This window comes from Halictus rubicundus, chromosome 3, assembly GCF_050948215.1.
Source record: "Halictus rubicundus isolate RS-2024b chromosome 3, iyHalRubi1_principal, whole genome shotgun sequence".
NCBI classification, from domain to species: domain Eukaryota; kingdom Metazoa; phylum Arthropoda; class Insecta; order Hymenoptera; family Halictidae; genus Halictus; species Halictus rubicundus.
This window is the reverse complement of record NC_135151.1, coordinates 17,738,305-17,760,041: the sequence shown is the minus strand read 5'-3', so window position 1 is coordinate 17,760,041 and position 21,737 is coordinate 17,738,305. Positions and strand designations below refer to the sequence as shown.

The following is a 21,737-nucleotide window of genomic DNA, read 5'->3' as shown; positions in this document are numbered from 1 at the left end:
CGGCGATGCCTCTTATCGCGGAAAAGTATTACGAAAAATGGCACGCCGACGGCGAGAGACGGTCTAGACGCGTGTCGGGAAACGACGTCTCGCGGCGAGATCGGTTTCTCAAGGTCTCAACCGTTGGATTACAGCGTCGCAGGCAAACGAGCCGTGCTATGGGGAAACGGATTTACGTAAACGGGGCTCGCGTTCGTCGCGGATCGTCCGCGTATCCTATCGATTCCGTAATTCCCGAGCATCTTGAACGAAAATCCTTCCCCACAATCGCGTTACTCGCGACGACGATCGTGAAAATTATTCAGGGAAGTCGAATCAGTCGCCACTTAACTCTCCAACTGTTTGGTTGATAAATATACAGAGTGAGTCACCTAACGTTTGCACCTCAAATACCTTTGTTGTTCCTAAAGATACGTAAAATATGGTAAGGACAAAGTTGAATGGTACAATGGGGCTGACATGATGCAAAAAAAAATTTTGTTTTTATGTCATTTTTTTTAGAGATATCAAGGTCACCTTGACTTTCTTAAATGGAACCACCCTGTTTTAAACACCTACAATGATAGTCCCTTTCATTAGGTATTCAGTGACAATAATTATTCCAAGGTCATTGAAGCTGAGTACCCTGATATATCGTACTCGATGGCACTAGAACATCCGAGCACTAAATGCAACTAGCCTTATAATTGCTTTATAACAACAGAATTGCATTTGTTTAGATTTCGTACCGATTTTGTTTGAATACCTATTTCGATAGAGAAGTTTATTAAAACATTTTCTCACGGAATCGTATTTATAATTTCAATATATCTCAAAGAAAAAATTGGAAGCAAGTCAGTGCGACTCATCCGGTTCTAGCGTTAAATCGAAAGAAATGTTCTAGCACAGGGAGGAACTTTTATATGAACAGTAATTTGCATAAAGAACCCATGAGATAGGGGTTAATTTTGCAGAAAAAGCAGGGTCTCGTGTAATTGCCGAGCCGAGAGCGTCGATCGCGTGCAAACCACCGTCTACATACAAGGTAAACGTTGTCACGGTACGGTCGAGAATTAAGGTGAAAGTTTCCGCGAGGCGGCTCCGCGATTCTGGTTCCGTTCGACCGTGCAACGAGAGCGGCTGCATATATATATATATATATATATATACATGCAATATATGTATATATATGTATAGCGTAATGGACGCGTGGTTCCAGCGAGTTATTAAAGGGTAATCCAACGGAGTGCCCTTTTATTCATTGTCGTCGTCGTCGGAGGAGGAACGTGACTCCGTTTGCTCCCGAGAGGGTCCAACGACCTCTCTTTATTTTCATTAGCCGCCGGTAGATTACGAGGCTCCCGGCTAGATTAGCTTGTAAGTTAATATCTGAATCGGCCCCGGCGATGAGCAATTAACTTGAACCACCTTTTCGAGACATCTCCGCGCGGGGCAGTCTCGCGATCAAAATGGCCCACTTCCCCTGTCGAGCCGCGGCCGCCTATACCGCGGAATTTCCGTCGAGATTTACGCTTTCCTTTCTTACCGTTAATCCACCTGAGATTTTTCATCCGATCAACCAATGCCGACGATTCCGAGAGAGATCAATCGCGAAGAGTCGCGACCGGTTCGAGTCGGATCGCAAGAGAATCGATCCGAGAATCTCCTCAAGGATTTCTTTGGCTCGCCAACTATTGACTGTATCCAGATTCGACGTTAAATTAACGCCTCGAGTGCCGCGTCTCCCACAAAAGGGGAAACGGAGTTATTCATCCGAATTGAATGAATGAATTTCTACGCTAATAACTTTTCAATTTTAAGAGCCGAGACTCCGTAGGTTCGCGATAAGGTAGAGTGACCACGTTACCGACGAAAATAGAGAAAGACATTTTCTCAGTCTTCGTGTCACTATCGCTTACTAGTCATAGGCTTTCATGACTCTTAGGTCTCCAGCGTGCCCTGTGTATTCCTCGGATTTCGTCTAAGAGTCAGTCACCAGAACGGCCCCACTGACTCGTAACGAGAATTCACTGTAATTCGTCGGGAGACGGGAGTATGGTTAATGGTACTGTTACGAATAAGAGCAGAAGAATTCTTTTGCCATCGATTTTCGCAGATACCGAACAGCGATCGCGTCTCGCGCACTTGACACTCTACCAGCGCGGTTTCCACGCATCAGCGACCGACGACATGGCCGAACCATGAAGAGTAACGTCACGCGCCGGATCGTCCGTGCTCGGGATCGGTACGAGGGATAACAGAACATCTGTTACCGCGTTCCGGCGAGCAACGTTCACGTTTATGTAACACTCGAGTTGCCTAATTCCGTTCGGCCGGTTTGCCGGATAATCCGAGGGTACACGGATCAGCGTTGTCCCGTTTCAATGGCGGCCGATCCCCTCGCGCTCGTCGTCGCAGTCTGCAGGCAACGGAAAACCTGTTTCGATCGAGAAACACTGACTCGGTACACTTCCAGCTCACGCCACTTCCAGCACTGTGCCAGTGAACGCTGCGGGAATGTTTGAACAGCTTTACGGTCGATGGAGGATGCCGTGCGGAGCTGGGGCATTATTCTTAATCTTCGATTACGATGAAGTTGTTCGACAACGATGAATAAATTGTTTAGAAAACCATCCTCCCGATGTACCACGGGCTTCAGTCGATAAACCAGTGCATTTATTCGAACAAACGTGGTTCGTCGAGTGCAGATGAGTGAATCTGGGATTTTGATTCGTCGTTGAAAATACAGCGTTGCGTCGTAGGTATACTTCTACCAATTCAAGTGAATTGGAAATTTTTCTAAAGGTCTGACCATTTTAGAAAATCCGCAATCTACTCGCCACTGGACTGCGAGACCTCGTTCGAATTTCTATTCTGGAATTGATAGATAAATTTCAAATGGGACTCGATTTCCTTGAGCACAGAACGACCGCTGAATTCCATTAATTTCCCGAGTTCTCTAGATTGTGAACGCGCAACATTCCTCGGCTAACGCTTCGAGTTTGGTCGGCGAGCGTTTTGCCTCGGAATTTCGTAAGAGCCGCGTGTTTCCGAATCGATTACAATATTTGTCGATCGATTAGCGATCGGGCCGGGCCACGGCGTCCTCGAGGGAACTCTCGACGGTGGAGAGGGAGGCGGGGGGAGACAGCCTCTCTTTTATCGAGAGTTAAATATCAACCAGTTTCTCTCTTGTTACACGCGACACTCGAATTCCTTGTTGTCCTTTTTTCACGCTTTCACAGCGCGTTTTCGTTTGTTGCATCGTGTAATTGGAAATCCTGCGATTCCCCGGCGCGAGCCGCGAACTGCGAGCTTATGCGCGAGCGAGCGCACGTTCGAGTGGCCATTCATTCCGCGATTGGCCATGGCCTAGTTTCGCAGTTTCTGTTAATAGCCGTGTGTTCTTGCTCAACGACGCGTGGGCACCACCTCTCCTCACCGAAATTCGACTCGATTCGCAATTCACGATACGCGATTCCCGTTTCACGACCTCTCGAGACGCCGCCATTCTTTTCGGGTAAATCCTTTCTTCGCGCGCCTCCGCCATTTTCGTACTTTCCCGTCGCGATGCAATCGAGTCGTGTAACTGTAAACAAGTCAACGCGACGGTAAAAGCTATACAGTGATTTCTCTGTATAGGTCGCAAATGCCTGGCTGATAAACGTCGCGGAACTATCCCCACTACCGCGGCGTATACTCCGTGAGGGGCCACGTAGCTCGAGAGACCTTGAACACAGAGGAGTGTAAACATAACACGGCTCCGGTACGTCTCCTGGACGATACTTGACGCTGGCAAGACCCGCTTTGTTGACATACATCGAGAATTCACTGTATAGTGTATGGAAATAATGACGCCAATTGGAAACACGGATGTAATAGAACGGTTTTTGTTTAGCAAGAAAAACAAGGAAACAGAAGAAGCGAAATGTTTTTGTATTCGGTACCTAATTTATTAAGATTCGAATGTTCCGATCGTCACTTCTACGAAAACTTCGTTATCCAGGATCAGTGCTGGGCAACATAGTATTTGAAATAGAAAATAGTAAATAGTTTTTACTGAAATAATAAATAGTCTATTTTATTTTTAAAGTATACCTATAATCATGCAAATAAATTATTTCCTTTATAAGAAAAAGTTTTTGAAATATTATTTAAAAATAGTATTTCATTTGGAAAAGATTGCAAATAGTGAGACTTATTTTGTAGGACTGTGTAAAATAGTATTTCAAATAGTCGATAGTAACTTATACTTTCCTGATATTTTGTTGCGTGTAATGTTATTACGACATTGCCGTCTGTTTATCAACATGTTACATGCAAATATTCGTAATTAAGCTGCACATAATACTTTGTTAACTATTATAGTTTCTTATGTTAAAAATTATAATTTATAATATTACATATGCAATACGTACATACATTGTATACCATATACATTGTATCGATGTATATATGTACACCGTTACAACACCGTTGGCATTTATATACCGCATATAAAAGAATCGCACAAAACAAATCGCACAAAAAAGAAATCGCATAGAAAAGGACCGCACAAAAACAGGTTTGACTGCATTTAAAGTAGTATTTTATTTGAACCACATTGAATTATACTATTTAAAACAATATTTCAAATATTTTTTCTCGACATTTTGCCCAGGTCTGTCCAGGATTAACTAATTTATTTAGCGCCCCGACGATTTGTTGTTCGCGCGAAACGAGATCGAGACGATACAAAGTATTCGAGCGATTGCGATAAATATTCGCGGTCTCGCGTAGCTGCGAGATTTTCTAGCAAAGTGCATAGAGAGGGTTCGAGATAATGGCGCGAACGCGGTATCTCCCCCGATTATCAGACTCTCTAGATTTCTTCCATATAAGGCTCCGCCGATCCGATAAGGGTTATCTCAGGCTCGTGTGTAATCTTATCAGACTATTGTTCCCGTACAATCGGCCGGCCAGTGCAGAGTCGGTCCGTTGCACGTAGTGCACCAATGTCGCGAGCGTGAGGGATTCGTCCAGGAAGAGATGAACGTCTTCGACCTCGAGGATTTTCTCGGTAACGTGCGATCCCGGTTTTAATATTCAGTGCGCAAACGATGAAAGTTGATCGGCGGCGTTGGTTGTCCCTCGGAGACGCTATCTTATTTTTAAGTGCAACCGAGGAAGTGCGGGCGTGCTATTTCTTAAGATGGCCGCGTACGTGGGTACTGACTCTTAGACGATATACACAGGGCACGCTGGAAACCTGAGAGTCATGTCCGTCTACAAGTCATAAAAGCCTGTGACTACTAAGCGATAGTGACAAGAAGACAGAAAATGTTTTCCTCCGATGCACTGTTGCGAGCTTCGGCCCCCCACCGCGGTTGGGGTAGTTTCACTGACACCAAACTGTAAGGTTGACACTGACTCCTAATGAGAATTCACTGTATACGCCCCACGGAGTATTAAGAAATACATTAGAGACGATAAAGGACATTCGCTTTAAACTGATTTATTCGGTACACACTAAAGTACACGATTTTTAATCGACAATTAAAACCTCTAACCCTGTTTGTTTAAAAGTCGGTATATTTTTCTTGCTAAATGAAAAGAGTCGAACTGTATTCGTGTTTGCAGTCTACTTGGTAGTATCGCGTCTTCTGTTTAATCCTAAACCTACCACGGTCAAAATGATCGGTTTTATGTTATACAATTATTGAAACTATAAAAATTCATTTATGGAAAATAGTGAAATAAATTTCCTTGTCCAAGCATTTGTTATACTGAACTGTATGTAGCTCGAGTGTCGGCTCTCAAGCTTCGGCATCTCACCGCGGTGGGGGTAGTTCCACTGACTCCAAATTGCAAGGATGGCACTGACTCGTAATGAGAATGCACTGTAAATGAAAATTAACCCGAACCGTTGCAGAAGGGTGAAAGGTAACAGTCGACAGGGGGGTTGCGCTCACGAAGGGAATTACGTGACCGTGGTAAAAAGAATCGAGTGGGGTGCGACGGTGTCGAAAAGGGGAGGAACCCTTTGCCGAAACCTTAGAGCTCGCCGCATCCTCGAGGATCAGAGACACGTCGCGGCGGTTTCTCGCGCGTTTAATCGTGACTAAGGGCGAGCGGAGTGCGTTGCTGCCCCTATGAATCTCGCCCTTCACTTCCGCGGCCATTCTTCGCCGCCTTTTCGACGACTGAGAGCGTCGCTCGGCGTCGCTTCGCTGCTGCTTTGCTGCGTCGAGCTTTTCTGCTTTCACCTAACCGCGCTCTCCTCTGCTCTGCTCCGCTCTGCTCCGCTCCGCTCTGATCTGCTGCGCTCTGTGCTCTGTGTTCGAAGCTCGCGCCCCTTTGTCGCGCACCCCTCCGCCCCGATACGCCGCAATTAAAAGGGCATCCGTGCGTTAACGAGTGCTCGATCGGTCTCGAGGGCTCGCGTTATTTGCTTATCCCGCAACCCTCGCCCTTCCACCGATAACGACCTCGCGTTGTCGCTTTTAACTCGCCGTACTTCTTCGAAAACATTTCATTCCGGAATTATACCGGCCGTTCACGGGCCTCGGCGAGATTAACCACCTTTCGGGTTGTTGTTTTGCTGCGTTTTACCACCAAGCCGTTTACTCCACCCTCAAGACATTGTTTGCCGAGAAATCATCCCCTAAAAATCTCCACAAAGTAAAACTAGCCATTTAGCCGTTTTAATGAAAACTGCAGAGTTGAAGCTTATTGCAGTGATTGCTTCTGTAACTCTATTATATTCTGCTAATGAATATTTATTTAAGCTATTGCAATATGAGAAAAATTAATTTCTAAAGACAGACGAAGAATTGTTACCTACGTACATATAACTGACGCGGTAATCAACGTGTTAAATTTACAACCTTAAGAATTGTGAGACTAGACAGTGTTTTCTCAGTGTTTTTACAGTGTTTTCTCGATATATGTCAACAGTACGGGTCTTGCCAGTGACATATATCGTCCAGGAGATTTCGTCTAAATCCCTTTGTCTATTTTTTGTTGCCCGCGATTACGTGTACAACTTCAAGTTAGCTGTGATAAACAACATTTGCGGTTAAGTGTGCTCGGAGTATATACGACAATTTTGGACACATCAGTTTTCGCAGTTAGTTCCATAATTAAAACCGCCACTTCGAAAGTGGCCTAAGTCCAATCCGTTGTTGATAATGTCCGAAGGATATTATTTATTTATAGCCGTGTCTAGTTTGTAGTTTCCAGTCGCTGCACCCATTTCCATTCATTCGTCGCTATCGTCCGCACGTAACCGACAGTCCACACACACATACATCGCGGCACCCCTATTACGTAAGAATGCATTGCACGTTATTTCATAATTCTTCAGGGTTAGATAACCCGATAGCATCGCTTTGCGCTCGCTGCGGACCCCACCGATTAATCCTAATGTTACGCGTAAACCGCTTTGCCATTTATACCTTGCAATTCCCTCCTACGTTCGTTGTTATCGGCTTGTATTGTTCGAGCTTTCAAAATACGATGTTCAAACGCCAGCAATGTATGTCTAAAAATAACCTAAATTGACGCAAAACGGAACGCTCGAAACAATAGCTAAACATTCGAGACTTCGCCTCTTGCACTATAATATTGAGTCAGAATCTGGTAAATGTTGTGAATTTAAATTGAAACTCTATTTTATCATAGTGATTGCAGAGAATACGTGAGTATACGATACATAGAAATGTACTTCTCTTTCCCTAGTAAATTATAAATCGCAAAATACAGTGATTTCTCTATATATGTCGTCGAGGCCTGGACTATAAACGTCACGGAATAATCCCCACTAGGGGATCAAGGGGTCAAGGACCTCGGGAGACTTCGCCGAGGAGTGTAAGGTCGCGTGGATCAAAGAGTATTATCTCCTGTTCGATATATGTCCGTGGCTGGACCCGTGTTTTGGACATATATCGAGAATTCACTGTAAATCGCAGCGCAAGGTTAAACTCGCACGGGTTTACGTGGACCTAGCTTCTTCGGAACTTTCAGACCGGGGGGATTAAAGGAAAAGTAATATTCCGTAATTGTTACGAGCAGCGTCGAGTCAGCGCGGGCGATACGGACGTGATTATGGTTGCGAGGCAGCGCGGCGAGAGGTCCATCGCGGGGGATAGTTTGATCGAGCGGGATGAAATTGCGTCGACGGGAAGTGGGTCAGTCGAGCGAATTAAATCGTTTCCCGGCGTGGAAATTCGATTTTCCCCGGCCTCGTCCGCGCCACGGAATTCTCCCGAGGTTCGCTCTCGAACTGGGACACTCCGGGCCAAAGTTTCTTTCGGACGAGATGATCCGCGCGCGACGATCACGATCCGTCGTTCCGCGATCGATGCGCGGGGCCACTTCTCCCCATTATCTGTTTACTTTCGATCGGACACCGCCGCTAATTGCTCGGGAAGCCATTCCCGGCCTTGTGTTGTCTCCCTTTTATCTGGGATCGCGCGCGTTCGCTGCCTCTGCCGTTCTCGATCGGAATTCTTGTCCGTCGGAGAAATTAGCAAACTGTATCGCGTCCGAAAGGAGCTTAACAACTTTCATCTAGACGACAACGTCTCGAAAGAAATTCCTGGAGCATGTTACTCGAGACAGTTTGTTGCTTCCGCGAGTGAAATTGCTGGCTGTTGAAAAATTAGGCTCGCTTTCTTCGAGATATATTTCTTCAAGGATTCTCTGAGAAATGGAATTTCTCTGTACATTTCTCTAAATACAGTTCTCTAAAATCTTTGGTCAAGTGGTTGAGGTTCGAAATTGTTTAATTTACCATTTAGGAGATCGTGTAGACGCATTCCGAATTCCCGTGGTTCCAAGGTCCGCGTCGCACAGTTTCGAATTTTCTCTTCCCATTGATATCGCGGTCGTCGGGCGCGCAAGTATCGCGCCGGCGAACATGCGAGCGAGTGAGCGATTGCGTTACGCAATTGCGAGAGAAAGTTCACGCGAGATATCGGGCCGACTAATTGTCTGGCTCTCTGTTGCGGTCACGCTGCAGTCGTTCGTGTACTCGAAACTGAAACGCCGGGGAAAGAGTACACCCGATAATGCATACTATTCCCAGCGTCTGGTTCTCGCGAATGAAGATCCTGAAGATCGTTTCCGTGTTTCGTGTTCGCAGAGCCGAAGAAAAGGCGGTTCCATCCGTTGAGAGGCCTCAGGAAGATCTTCCGGCGGAAAAGTCGCGGCGCAGCGGACACCAGGCTCGTCTCTAATCATGCGGACAGGGATCCCGAGATCGCGAGACTCCCCAGGGAGGACATCACCGACAGACATCCGGCGGGACGTCCGGAAGAGGCTCGCAGCCGCAGCGCCAGCGAGCTGCTCACCGATTCCTGCGATCGGGAAAGGTCAGTCTCTCCGTTTGAACCTGCCTTTTCATTTGGAACATCTTCGCGAAAATGCTATTGTTCTTTAACACTAAACCTACCGAGCCTTACAAGTAACCGATGCATGTTGTCTTATAAAAATGACGAGATTGAATTTATTTGGAATTTGCGCGGTTCGTATTACAGTGAATTCTCGATATATGTCAACAACACGGGTCTTGCCAGTGTCATATATCGGCCAGGAGACATACTCCGGGAGAGCTTCCGGTAGTGGGGATAATTCCACGATATCATCCAGATCTCGGCGACATATATAGAGAAATCACTGTATAACACATGCTCTCCTAAATACATTTATTTAATCATTTCCCACGAGAGCACCTTTATAATTTCGGTAATTGTAAGATAAAAAATCTGTAACCGGTCATTTTGACCGGCGCACAGTGTCGGGAATGGCTATTCTAGGTAGAAAAAAATCATGGACGTTTCACGCTTCTTCAAACCGATTGAAATTTTCTGTTAGGTCATGAAATGAAATTCAACATATGTAGAACCTTTAAAAATAATATTTTTATTGAAAAATATTATATGAATTATAGAAACAAATATGAAAATATAATATTAAATAAGGATAACAGTAATATCTAAATATAGAAGTATAAAAATAATTCTCCGCCAATTTAAATGAATTGTTATGGGTATAATTAGGCTCAGTAAACATCCGAAAGAAGAATATATCTATCTATAGACAGGCGGTTATATCTATTTTCTGACATGACCTTTTTCCCTTTTCCCTTTTTTTCTGTTTTCATTAAATGGCCATTCGCAACACTGTGCGGTGATGGTGGGTTTAGTGTTAAATGAAATATCGGGTCCGTCCCCGTTTAACTTTAAGCCGATAATTATTTCACACGCATCGATGCAATAGTTAGAAGATTTAGGTGGGCTTTTGTTCACTCGCTACGCTCCCGATGTTGCGAAGCAAAATTGATTTCCATTGAACGCATAAATTGAGTTGTACTTGCGAAGTCCGCCTGAAAGTTTGTTAAGACGGTCTCGCGAAGTAATTTGTGTAGCATTAAAAGGGCTCGATTAATGGAAATCCTAAAGACAGCAACAACAATGATCCGTTGACGTTGTGCTACGCGGGGGAAACTCGTTGCTCGTCGTGGAAATATGTGAATCGTGCCCGCCCTTTGTTTCCGTTGACAGTAAGAAACTCCAAGGAACGCAATGAAACTCCTACGCAAACTTTGGAGCAGCGTCGTCAAAGTTTCCTCGTACCTTTGACGGATAGAAGTCAACATTGTCAGTAGCTCTCGCGAATAGAATAAATTCATACTAACTTACGCTGAACACTATGCTTGCTGAAAAAGATCGTAATACAATGGAAGACCATAATCCAAAGCACAGCATAGTTTATGGCGATTGCGATACTAAAATCTAATAAGCCATAAGATCGTATAGAATCTTTTCAAATAATTTGTTCGTTTACCGAGGTGTTTTATTGCGCAGTATATTTTATGACAATTGCGATAGTAAAGTCTAATAAGCCGCAAGTTCGACGAACGAATGAATGAAACGGTTAAGGAAATAACAAAAGCGATTGTTTCGTTTCGTAATGGGAATCGTCGGGATTATTAACTGGAAAATCAGCGGCCATTGTCTTATCTCGTCGACGGCTTTTTACCAAGATAATAAATTTCCTCGCGTCGAAAGGGGGCAGACGGTTATCGGACCGATTGTCTTGTTCTTTTCTTTCTTTTTTCAATCGGCGGATCGACAGATAATCGGACGAGAAGTAAAAGGGGTTGATTACATTCGGGACGCATAGATCGAATTAATCCGCGTCGGCCGACTTCGTTCGCGAATGGTCGCAATCGAATTACGAAAATAAAGGACAGTAGGTCACAGCGCGAGGTATCGAATGTGTCCGAGCGACGGACGACGGACGACGGACGACGGGTGAACACGCAAGAAAACGTGATCTCTCGTGACACGGCGCTGTCAAGCCGAACGGAAAAGGCAAGATAAGATAGCGGAGCCAATAGCTTAATTACTCGAGTAATCTACACCAATCGTTGCCCGGTAGACCCAACGGAACCGAGTCGATCGATCCCGGTTCGCGTTCGAGCCCCGCGAACCGCGTTTCGGTTCTTGTGACACCAGAACTACTGAAATTATGCGAGCTGTCCGACAACCGCGATATTATTTTCCCACTTGCACAACGCTGCTCGGTTTGCCCGCTGCCGCTTTCGCTGGCCATTTTTTTTCCTCTTTCAAAAGCTACCAATTCAGTCCGCGGCACTTGCTAAACCCAACGCTCGACCGTTCGCAAAGTCAATTTCCCAAGATGTGGCAATGGCGGTAATTAAAATAGAAATTGTCCAAGTCAACTGTACGAAACGGAAACGAAATAAAAGTATCGGGTTGTCCGGAAAGTTCGTGCCGGTTTTTAAGGAAAACTCAAACGCAGTATACTTAAATTTCGATATACATTTATTGAATTATTGTAAGCGCCATTTTGTTCCATAATTTTTCTCTATCTTTCACGCAATTTGCGTTTTTCGGCGAAAAACTTTTAAATATGATTTTTTATGTCGACCAAAGAGTTAAAGTTCTTGTCATTATGGGAATTTTGTATCGACCTAAAGAGATGAAAATCTGAGGGTGTAATGATTGGTTAATGGGGCGAATGGGGTAGCACGTCCCAAGTAAGCTCCAACAGCTTTTGGAAGAAAAAAGCATCAAATGCCTAGAATGCACTCTGTGTCCTTCCATATTTAAGAGCGTATAAAACCAACAAAAGTTAATGCGTCCTAATCAAACTTTTTTCGAAAAATGCCTGAAATATCACCTTTTAGACTATGTATACACATACCATTTGTTTTCAATCATTCTGACACCTATCCTAATGCCACCTACAGAAAGACGGCACGAACTTTCCGGACAAACCAATACATTTTCTGTCCTGATAGTTTTCAGTAAGTCGAGAATAATGTACCAAGATCGTTCAATTCTTTCAGTGTCTCCGGCAGGTTTGCGTTCGGCTCCATTTTTGTGATAAATGCGTAAAGTCCAGCGATAAACAAATACAAAACGGATCGTTTATATCTCGTCGGAGATTCTGCCGCCGATGCGTCTAAAGAAAACGCGGTCCGCGGACTTTAAGAATGCAGGCTCTTTTACCTCGTTGCTCTCGTCTCGAGCAAACAAACGAGACTGGTAGTTGGTCCTCTCCGGCTCTCGTCTGACGTGCGCCTTTTATTTTTCCAGCGTGTTCCTCAGGAGGCCCGGCGCGGACGAGTCCTTCGTGAAGCTGCGAGGAGGAGCCGGGAAATTGTCCGTGTCGCATGACAGCGTTTTCCCCGGGGAGGTTCCGCACACTCGGCCGCTCTCGTCGCTGGCCAGCCTGGCCACCTTCGAGGTCAGTATCTTCTTTATTCACGAGCCAAACGCCGCCGAGATTCCTCCGGGAGAACACATCCGCTCGAATTTTTCAAAACCTCCCGCGAATCGTCGCCCACCGACGCTGCCGATATCTCTACTCGATATCTCGACTAGTATACAGTGACTCCCATATACTAGGTACAACTAACTTTATGATTTAATAATTCGTTTGTTGATAAAGCAATCGCCCTGGAAATTGTTTTTAGCAATAAAACATTTATTAAGGATGATAAACATGTATAATTTATTTGAAAAATATACATACGTTTCATAATAAAAATTATTAAACGAAATAATGGACCATTTGTGGCTCACAAAAATATTCGGACACGTATTATATTTCTCTGGCAATCGCCTTCTGGGGACGCGATATTCGAAGATCGGGAAAACGTTTGTTTATAAACAGAATCTCGTGGACCATTAGATGTCCACGCCACCTCACTACTGTCAGTAGTAAACGTGAATTCGTTCAAAATGAGTCGCAAAGGAAAGAATACGAGTTTCGATGTGCTACAGCTTGTAATTTTTCATCGAGAAAAAGGAAAAGCCTATCGCGAAATTAGTGCAATGCTTCGTATAAGTAAGAGTACTGCTCTGCAGATATCTGTCGACGATTTTATATTGAGAATCGCATTGATTCTATTCCGCAAACTGGAATACCAAGTCTCTTATGTACGAGGGAGAAAAGCAAAATTATTCGGAAAGTGAAAAAAAATCCGCGCTTAAGTGCTCCAAAACTAGTTAGTGAACTATTAGGCGAAAGCTCCAAAAATGTTAAATTATACCGCTGCCCCAAAATTCTTCATTCGCCGCTCCTATCACCGGACCTTAATCCTATCGAGAATTTATGGGATGAATTGGATAGAAAAATTCGAAAAACCCCAATTACATCGATAGCTGAATTAAAACAAAGACTTGCAACTGAGTGGTCGAATATAACTGTTGAATATTTTTAAAAAATTACAAACAATATGCCAAACAGGTTAAGACATGTTCTTAAACAAAATGGTTATGCCACGAAGTATTAAACAAATTTTGTAATGCTAAATTACATTATCTAAATTGAAAAATTAATATTGTCCGAATATTTTTGTGAGCCAAAAATGGTACATTATTTCTTTTACTAATTTTTATTATGGAATTTATGTACATTTTTCAAATAAATTATTTATGTTTATCAACATTAATAGATCTTTTATTGCTAGAAACAATTCCCGGGACGATTGCTTTATTAACAAAGGAATTATCAAGTTGTAAAGTTAGTTATAGCTAGTGTCCGAATATTTTTGGGAGTCACTGTACTTTGGCCGAGCAACTTGTGACATCTTTTTTGTAAAAATTCACGTGTAAACTCCTCTGAGACAGCGACCAACTCGCTTGCGACAACAGGAGAACGAAACAATTTAGAATACGGTGTTTTCTCTATATATGTCGCCTGGATCATAAACTTCGCGGAATTATCCCCACTACCGCGAGGTCACTAACCTCGAGTGACTTCGGACGCCGAGGAGTGTAAACATAGCACGGCTATGTGTCCGTGTCCTTGACATATATCGAGAATTCACTGTATTTGCAAACAAGCGTACGGTAAAGGACCCGATTAGTGTGAAGGTACCAATTACCGTGCCTATATTAATTTTTAAAGTATAAAGAATATTTAAAAAGAGATATATAACGTATATATTTATTAACTGATTTTAATGAAAAAATGGAATATTTTGTCAACACGGTAACTGCCATGTCATCCATATGTGGGTTACGAAATTATTTGTCCAGGTTTTAAAATGAATTTTCACAAGAATGTTGCAAAATGCAAGAAAGTTGGAGGACTATTCAGTATCATACATTTAATTTTTATCAATTTTTATTTCATTGAACAACTTACTTTGATTTTATGGAATTTTTTAGGTTTGGCAGTCAAAGTGTTAAATATAATTAATATAGGCACAGTGATTGGTACCCCCACAGTAATTGGGTCTCCGCGAGTGACTCTCGCAAGAAGATATATGTCGTCGGTTACTTGCTAAAGTATTCGCACCTTAATAGAGTGAAGGCAATTTTGAGGGAATCGATCGGGATCGCGAAGGCAAGAGCGAGAATCGCTTTCTACGATTGTTTTAGCAAGTTAAGGGGCCGCTTTAAATGCGAATCGTTTGAAATGCAAATGGCGCTCGGTCTCGGTGCGAGCCGGTGTAGGTAAAATTATTCTGTTGGCGAGAATTGGCGATGATCGATGTAAATCGCGATCCCCAGTGGGAAAGGGTAAACAGAGGCGCGGCGGAGGCGTTGTTCTCGTTATCCAATGAGCGTAATGTCCGCCACGGCATTCTGAGCACGCGTGAATCGAGTTAAGGCGGTTACACGTGTCGAGGATCGACTCGTGACTCGTCTTCCAATTTCCTCAGTGAACGACGAGAAGACGAACGCCTCGGGTCGCTCGGGGCGTCAACGATGTCTGTCCTCGTAATCCCACGTAATTACTCGGTGCTCGTTATCCGAACTCCCTCTCGATTTCTTCCGAAAAGGGGGGGACTACGATCGTTCTACGAAGAAGCTCGAATGCCGGTGTAATTGATGCCGAGAGTCGAAAACTTTCTGGAGAAAATTTGGATTCTTTCTGGGAACGTCGAGATATTTTTTAGCGCATCGACTCACAACTAGACTGTGGATCCTTATGAGAAATAAAAATGATCCACACTAGCTGCGAGAAACAGTTCTTGTATAGTAACTTTAAGCAATGGCAATCAATCCTAATAATGTGCTCATAATTTTTATTATAACGATTTGCAGTGTTGTATCGGTGTCGCTAACAATGGTGCGGATATTCAAAGAAACAGCCGTAAATACGTTCGTTAATATGGTCACTGAAGGAGAAAGAGTCAAGTTCAAGTTCGACCGCGATTTACCCTAAACCGCGTAAAACGAAGCCGACCCAGAAATTGTAAGCTGACCGGCAAGAGTTACGGGCATTAAGACGTTACCGCGATCCCTGGTCGAGATGAGATCTAGGAAAAGATACGGCGCACGAAATGGATTTAGCAAAAACGTCAATGGAACGCGCGGCGAAAGTAACGAATCGAGTTATTATTCGGCGCGCATCGGACCGCGTAAGTTCGTCTATCTGTGAATATCCGTATCGCGGGCAGATTCGTATCGCGTTCGAAAGCGAACCAGCCGTTTCGCCCCGAGATTCACGGGACACGGCGAAAACAAGGGACTAGAGAGGAGAGGAAGAGAGAGAGAGAGAGAGAGAGAGATATCCTTTCTACTCGCGAGGGAAAAAAGCGCGGCGTTCCGTTCTGATACTCGAGGAAAGTCTCGAATTGTTTTCACGTTCGTGGAAAAGCACGTGACACGGACGTGCGTGTGTCGTGAACCGTTCCATTTTCCTTTTTTTCTCTCTTGTTTTACAGCGACGACAAACGAGAAACAGCAACGAGATCGAGCATAAGGACTACGCTCAGCACGTTGCACAGAGGCACAGGATATCTCTGCGGGTAACGTCTCCTATGCCACGACGTCGTCCTGCATTACAATACATTAGTTGCGGATCGCATTGCGAATACTAACCCGAGAATGAAACTGTAGCATCAAAAGAGTCTCGCGATACTTCAGGAGTTAGCCTAATGCCGGGGAAACCCGGGTGTCCCGCGGTAGGCCGTTCTAGCAATCTAGATTTACTAAATTAATCACTTTTAAAAAACTACTTTTTTGCTTTTCGTAGCAATTCTGACAGTTTCCCAATGACATTTGAAAAGCGAAAATTGAAAAATACTGATCAACACTAAACCTACCACGGTCAAAATGACCGGTTTCACATTTTACAATTATTGAAACTATGAAAATTCATTTAGGGAAAATAGTAGAATAAATCTCTTTGTCCAAGCATCTATTGTATTGAAAATTACGGACAAACTCAGTAAATTTAGGGTTGCCAGTTTTATAAGGCAATATTTGCCGGATACTGTTAACCCATTCGCATCATAAGGAAATATGAAAAGTTGGCCTTTATCACCAAACTTTTTTTAAAATTATATCTAAGCACAAAAATGACTACAAGTAGAAGAACTTCATATTTCAGCATTATAAGAAAAAATCAGAATTACTACTTTCATCTCCAAGAACACTCTCCATTTCTATTCATTAGCTGACAAATAATGATACCAACAAAGTTGAGCGTGTGCATGCGTTGAGCGTATATATACGCTACGGTGATAGTGACTAGGAAAATTGAGCGTATACATACGCTAATGATGCAAATGGGTTAATGCTTGGTAGGTTTAACACAAAAGCTTTTGTTAACACGAAAGTTATTCACTCTTAACCCTTTGCACTCCGGAATTTTGTAAGCACCTGTTAAATGTCGAGTCACACTCGACAAAGGAGTGTAAAGGGTTAAAGAATGAATCAGAAAAGCACAATTAAACCGCACTTTACAAATAACCGTAACAGAAATTCGCAAAAAAGTTGACGATATCAGTGATGTGGAACCTGTAAATTGTATTATGCCGTACAAATTTTTATCTTCGGCAACATTTTAACAGTTCCCATTTCAATAAAGTTAATTTAGATCGCTAGAACGGCCCACTGTGCGTCCCAAACGGGAAAATCACGCCGATACGAGGAGGTTTAAGTCGAACAGGGTCGCACCGCGAATCGGAATCGTGGAAACTCGGCTTAACGAATGGCGACGATCGCGCGAAATTTTCCCCGAACGATTTTATCGTCGAAACGCATCGCATTAACGAGACCGAAAAAGGCCGTGCAACTCTTACAGAGGAAACTCTGCCCCGTCCCTCTGTCCCGCGTTCGAGACGGTAGCGTTCGCCAGGGACTCGCGACCATAATTTCCCGGCGCGACGCGTCGCATCGGCTCCGTTCGTTTTCTTTTCTTTTTCCCTGGCCGTCTCGATCCAACTACCGTTTTAATAGCGGCGAGGGGATCGCCACGCTGAAATCTGGGACACGCCGGGTTTTACAGAAACGATAATTACGGGCAGCGGCTCGGCATTGTGGATAATTGCCGAGCGTGTACTTAGACGCCGGTTCGTTCGTTCGTTTGCAGGTGCTCGAGCAAATAAAGACGGTCATAGAGAACCGGAACCAGCTGGCGACGGTGGTGACCTCGTCGGACACCGCGGGCACAGTGCACGTGAGTATCGAGACACCTCGAATTAGACGTTCGTCCATCCGTTCGGCGTTCGTCGGTCTTGGCCCGAGACGAGAATAAAAGACCGTCGTCCACACCAGGGACTCGAACTTTGCCCCCCGTTCGTTGACCTCCCACCAACGAGACAGACCAATTTTTCCGCGGGCTTTTATCTCGATCCGAAACGAACGCCGGGCGAGAAGGAGCCAGACTCGCTAAAATGGTATTAACCCTGGAAAGAAGAGGGTGGTTCGTCTCGAGAAAGCCGATCCCGCTATTTCAAATTGGAACCGCTTTCTTTAAGTAAAAGCTCTCGGAAAATTCCAGAAAAAAATGCCCTTCAGCCGAGTTAACGTACATTTCCCAGACCAGCGCGACCCGCCCGTAAACCCGGCCCTTTAATTAGGATTCCTTCCGACGAAGAACATTACGAAAATTAACCCTTAACACTCGAATGGCGACTGTTAGGCGCCACTAAAAATTCCTGTATCATTATTCAAAATATTTTCTATATTATTAAATTTGTTTGTGCTTAATAAGTTACTAAACATTGCAGTAGTGTACTAGTAAATTTGCACCATTAAAAATATATGTAGAAGGGATATATTCTAGGTCGGAAGAAATGTTTCGTTTCAGAGTTAAAATGGCTTCGAGTGCAAAGGGTTAATTTGGCCCTTCGCAGTACTGTACGAGCAAATTTTCACCATTAAAAATATATGTAAAAGGGATATATTCTGGGTCGGAAGAAATGTTTCGTTTCAGAGTTAAAATGGCTTCGAGTGAAAGGGTTAATTTGGCCCTTCGCAGTACTGTACGAGCAAATTTTCACCATTAAAAGTATATGTAAAAGGGATATATTCTGGGTCGGAAGAAATGTTTCGTTTCAGAGTTAAAATGGCTTCGAGTGAAAGGGTTAATTTGGCCCTTCGCAGTACTGTACGAGCAAATTTTCACCATTAAAAATATATGTAAAAGGGATATATTCTGGATCGGAAGAAATGTTTCGTTTCAGAGTTAAAATGGGTTCGAGTGAAAGGGTTAATTTGGCCCTTCGCAGTACTGTACGAGCAAATTTTCACCATTAAAAGTATATGTAAAAAGGGATATATTCTGGGTCGGAAGAAATGTTTCGTTTCAGAGTTAAAATGGGTTCGAGTGCAAAGGGTTAATTTGGCCCTTCGCAGTCACGTTCGTCCACGAGATAGTGTAGCGTAGAAAATAATTACCGTTATTTACATAATGTTCGGCCTGAAGCTTCAGTAATGTTTCGTGACGTATCGTGACGATACTCGTCTCGTCGAGATTCGACGCGAGGCGCGAGAGTGAAAATAAGCGGTACAACGAAATGGCGGAAGGCGTATGAAAGAACGTAAATAAGCTTGGAGTCCGGGACGAATGGTTGAAAGAAACGTTAGGCGCTGCGGTTTCCGTGTACCGCGGTGCACTTTTATGGTGCGCGGCCATTCCGTCCCTTCTCCGTGGAAATTCGTGACGATCCGGGCATTGCGACTGAACGTCGCCGACTAAAACGTGAATAATATTCGTGCACATGACGAGCGCGCGTGCTTATGTTGCGGTTGCCAGTGACGCGGAGATTCGCAGCCTTCGAGCTCGTGGAAGTATTAAACGGTTGCATCATCGCTGTCGTTCTACGCTTTTTCAAGCGTGTCTTCCGAAACTTCGACGCACTCGAAATATTCGCGGACGTCTATTTTATAGTAATTTGTTCTGAACGATAGATGCATCGACCAGGCCGCGGATAAGTCGCTAATTGTGCGAACGATATCGAACGGTAGATTTCTCGCCGAGGCAGATAACATCGCTATCTAGATTTTTTACAGGCGGAGGCTGTAAATGTTAAACGAGAGCATCGGCCGGTGCTATTTCGAGCATTCGATGCACTCGAGAAACGACACCATCGTTTTACGAATTCAATTCCCGCGGCGCGCAAGAATGAGTAGAAACGGTATGCGATAGACAGACAGTCGGACCTTATCCGATTCCTATTCAGTATCGCGTACACCGCCAGCTAAAAGTTTAGATCGCGTGACAGCTGTTCTCCTGACTCACGGCGGACGTTCTTGCAAACAACAGACGGCACTCTCGGCTCTTGCTTTTAACAAATCAATAAATTAACAGTCCGTCTGTTCCGTGTTCAATGTTTGTACAAGAAGATTTTGAAAATTCTCTTCTCAAAAGTGAAAATTTATGAGAAGGTCGTCCCACGATTGTTGTTATTTGAGACTGTTTTGGGCCATTTTCCCGTAAACAAAGATCGCCGCACGGGTCAACAATCGACCCAGGACGAACGTTCAAATTCCACGCGCCCCCTTTCCCGGCGTCATTTAATTATATCCGATGACACGTTTCGTTTTTGCGTTTCAGGCTGTCGGTGAACGTTATCAGCAGGAAACCGCCGAGGTAAGATAGCACGGTGAACACTTTTTATTCCCAGAACCAGCGTCGTCGCGTTGAGCTCCGCGATCCGTGCGATTAGTCGTGTCCGCGGCGCGCACTTGTCGAGTCGAACCGGTGTTGCTCCGGTTTCCCCGATCTATCGATCTCCGATTTCCTCGTCGCAATCGCCGGGCTTCGCGAATTAAAAGTCAAAATTCGATCGCGAGATGCTGACCGGTGAGCCGAGGATTTTTTTTGCGCGAAACCAAAATTTCTTGAGGCAAGAAACAGCTCTCTGGTAAAGTTCGCGTAAAATCGGTCTCACCGATCGACAGCCTGCTCGATAATCGAACGGACCGATTTAATATCGGTCTGGCCGATCGAGAAGCCTATTCGTGAAACGCGTCCGATGTGATTCGAGGAATTATTCGTCGGCTGCGGGACCAAAATGGCGGGGGAGGAGGAAAATCGGAGACCGCTGAAGACTATAGCGCGCAGAGTTCTGGTCGCGGTGTCCGCCTCGTTGAGATTGTTTAGGCGGAGATCGGAGGTAAAGAGGAAAACGGAATGAACTCGCTGCACGGTGTATCCTGGACTTTCTCTGTCGGGAGTCGAAAAGATCGGCCCGGCTGCTCGTTTATTAACTACTTTCATTCGTTGCGTCACACCTGCATTCACGCTCGCGTTCCTTCCGTCGGCGTGCGACATGTTCGATTTCGAACTGCAGCTTCGGCCGGGCATCTCGATGCAACGACGCCATTCAATCCTGTCAACTCTCTGTTGCAAGTAGACCCGGACTCGCAATCAGCCAGGCCACGATTTTCTTTCGTCTAGGGTGAGGGACCCAATTACCGCGGGGGTACCAATTACTGTGACTATATTAACACGTTCGCGGACGTGAATGCTATAGCATTCATTTTCATAGTGACGCAAAATGACATGAATGCTATAGCATTCTAAAGCCAATTTTTATTCATTTAATTTTATACAACCTGAAGTTTTTGTAATTAATATACATTTCAAAGTAATGACCAACTGTCATTACTAATGACAGTTAACTTATTATTATTGTTTATGTCTGATCAGATATCGGATAGTACAACTAGTTTCAAGAAAAATTGCCTGTCTATATTTGCAGCTCACTGAAATTTTTACTGTACGTGAACGTGTTAATCATGCTTACCTTTCTAACACGTTATCTGCCGCGTCAGTCACATATGACTGACAGTGACTTTTGACTGGATTTGGACATTTGAGATATCCAGATAAACCGAATTTTATTGGAGTCTTTCGAATTCAAAAGGGTTAAGATAGCATCCAGTATAATATATTTTAAATTTCTAGTTTCAGTATTAATTAAATTACTCTGATTTTGTAAGAATTTCTGGGGTTGATATTTGGCACTTAAAGCATATTGAATTAATATTCAT

The 21,737-nt window shown here is 44.1% G+C and overlaps 1 protein-coding gene across 6 annotated transcripts in view; it reads left to right on the top strand.

Annotated features, from left to right (window-relative positions):
• LOC143352878 (uncharacterized) overlaps positions 1–21,737 on the top strand; it is a 145,847-nt gene that overhangs the window by 82,612 nt on the left and 41,498 nt on the right. For 3 of the 6 annotated variants that reach the window (XM_076785855.1, XM_076785856.1, XM_076785853.1), the window contains 5 exons: positions 9,104–9,332; positions 12,588–12,738; positions 16,175–16,258; positions 17,827–17,913; positions 20,296–20,331. In XM_076785855.1, the coding sequence (XP_076641970.1) occupies positions 9,104–9,332; positions 12,588–12,738; positions 16,175–16,258; positions 17,827–17,913; positions 20,296–20,331 (587 nt within the window). Of the gene's footprint in view, positions 1–9,103; positions 9,333–12,587; positions 12,739–16,174; positions 16,259–17,826; positions 17,914–20,295; positions 20,332–20,407; positions 20,858–21,737 lie in introns of those variants that run through there. The other 3 variants (XM_076785854.1, XM_076785858.1, XM_076785860.1) reach the window with 3 other exon arrangements.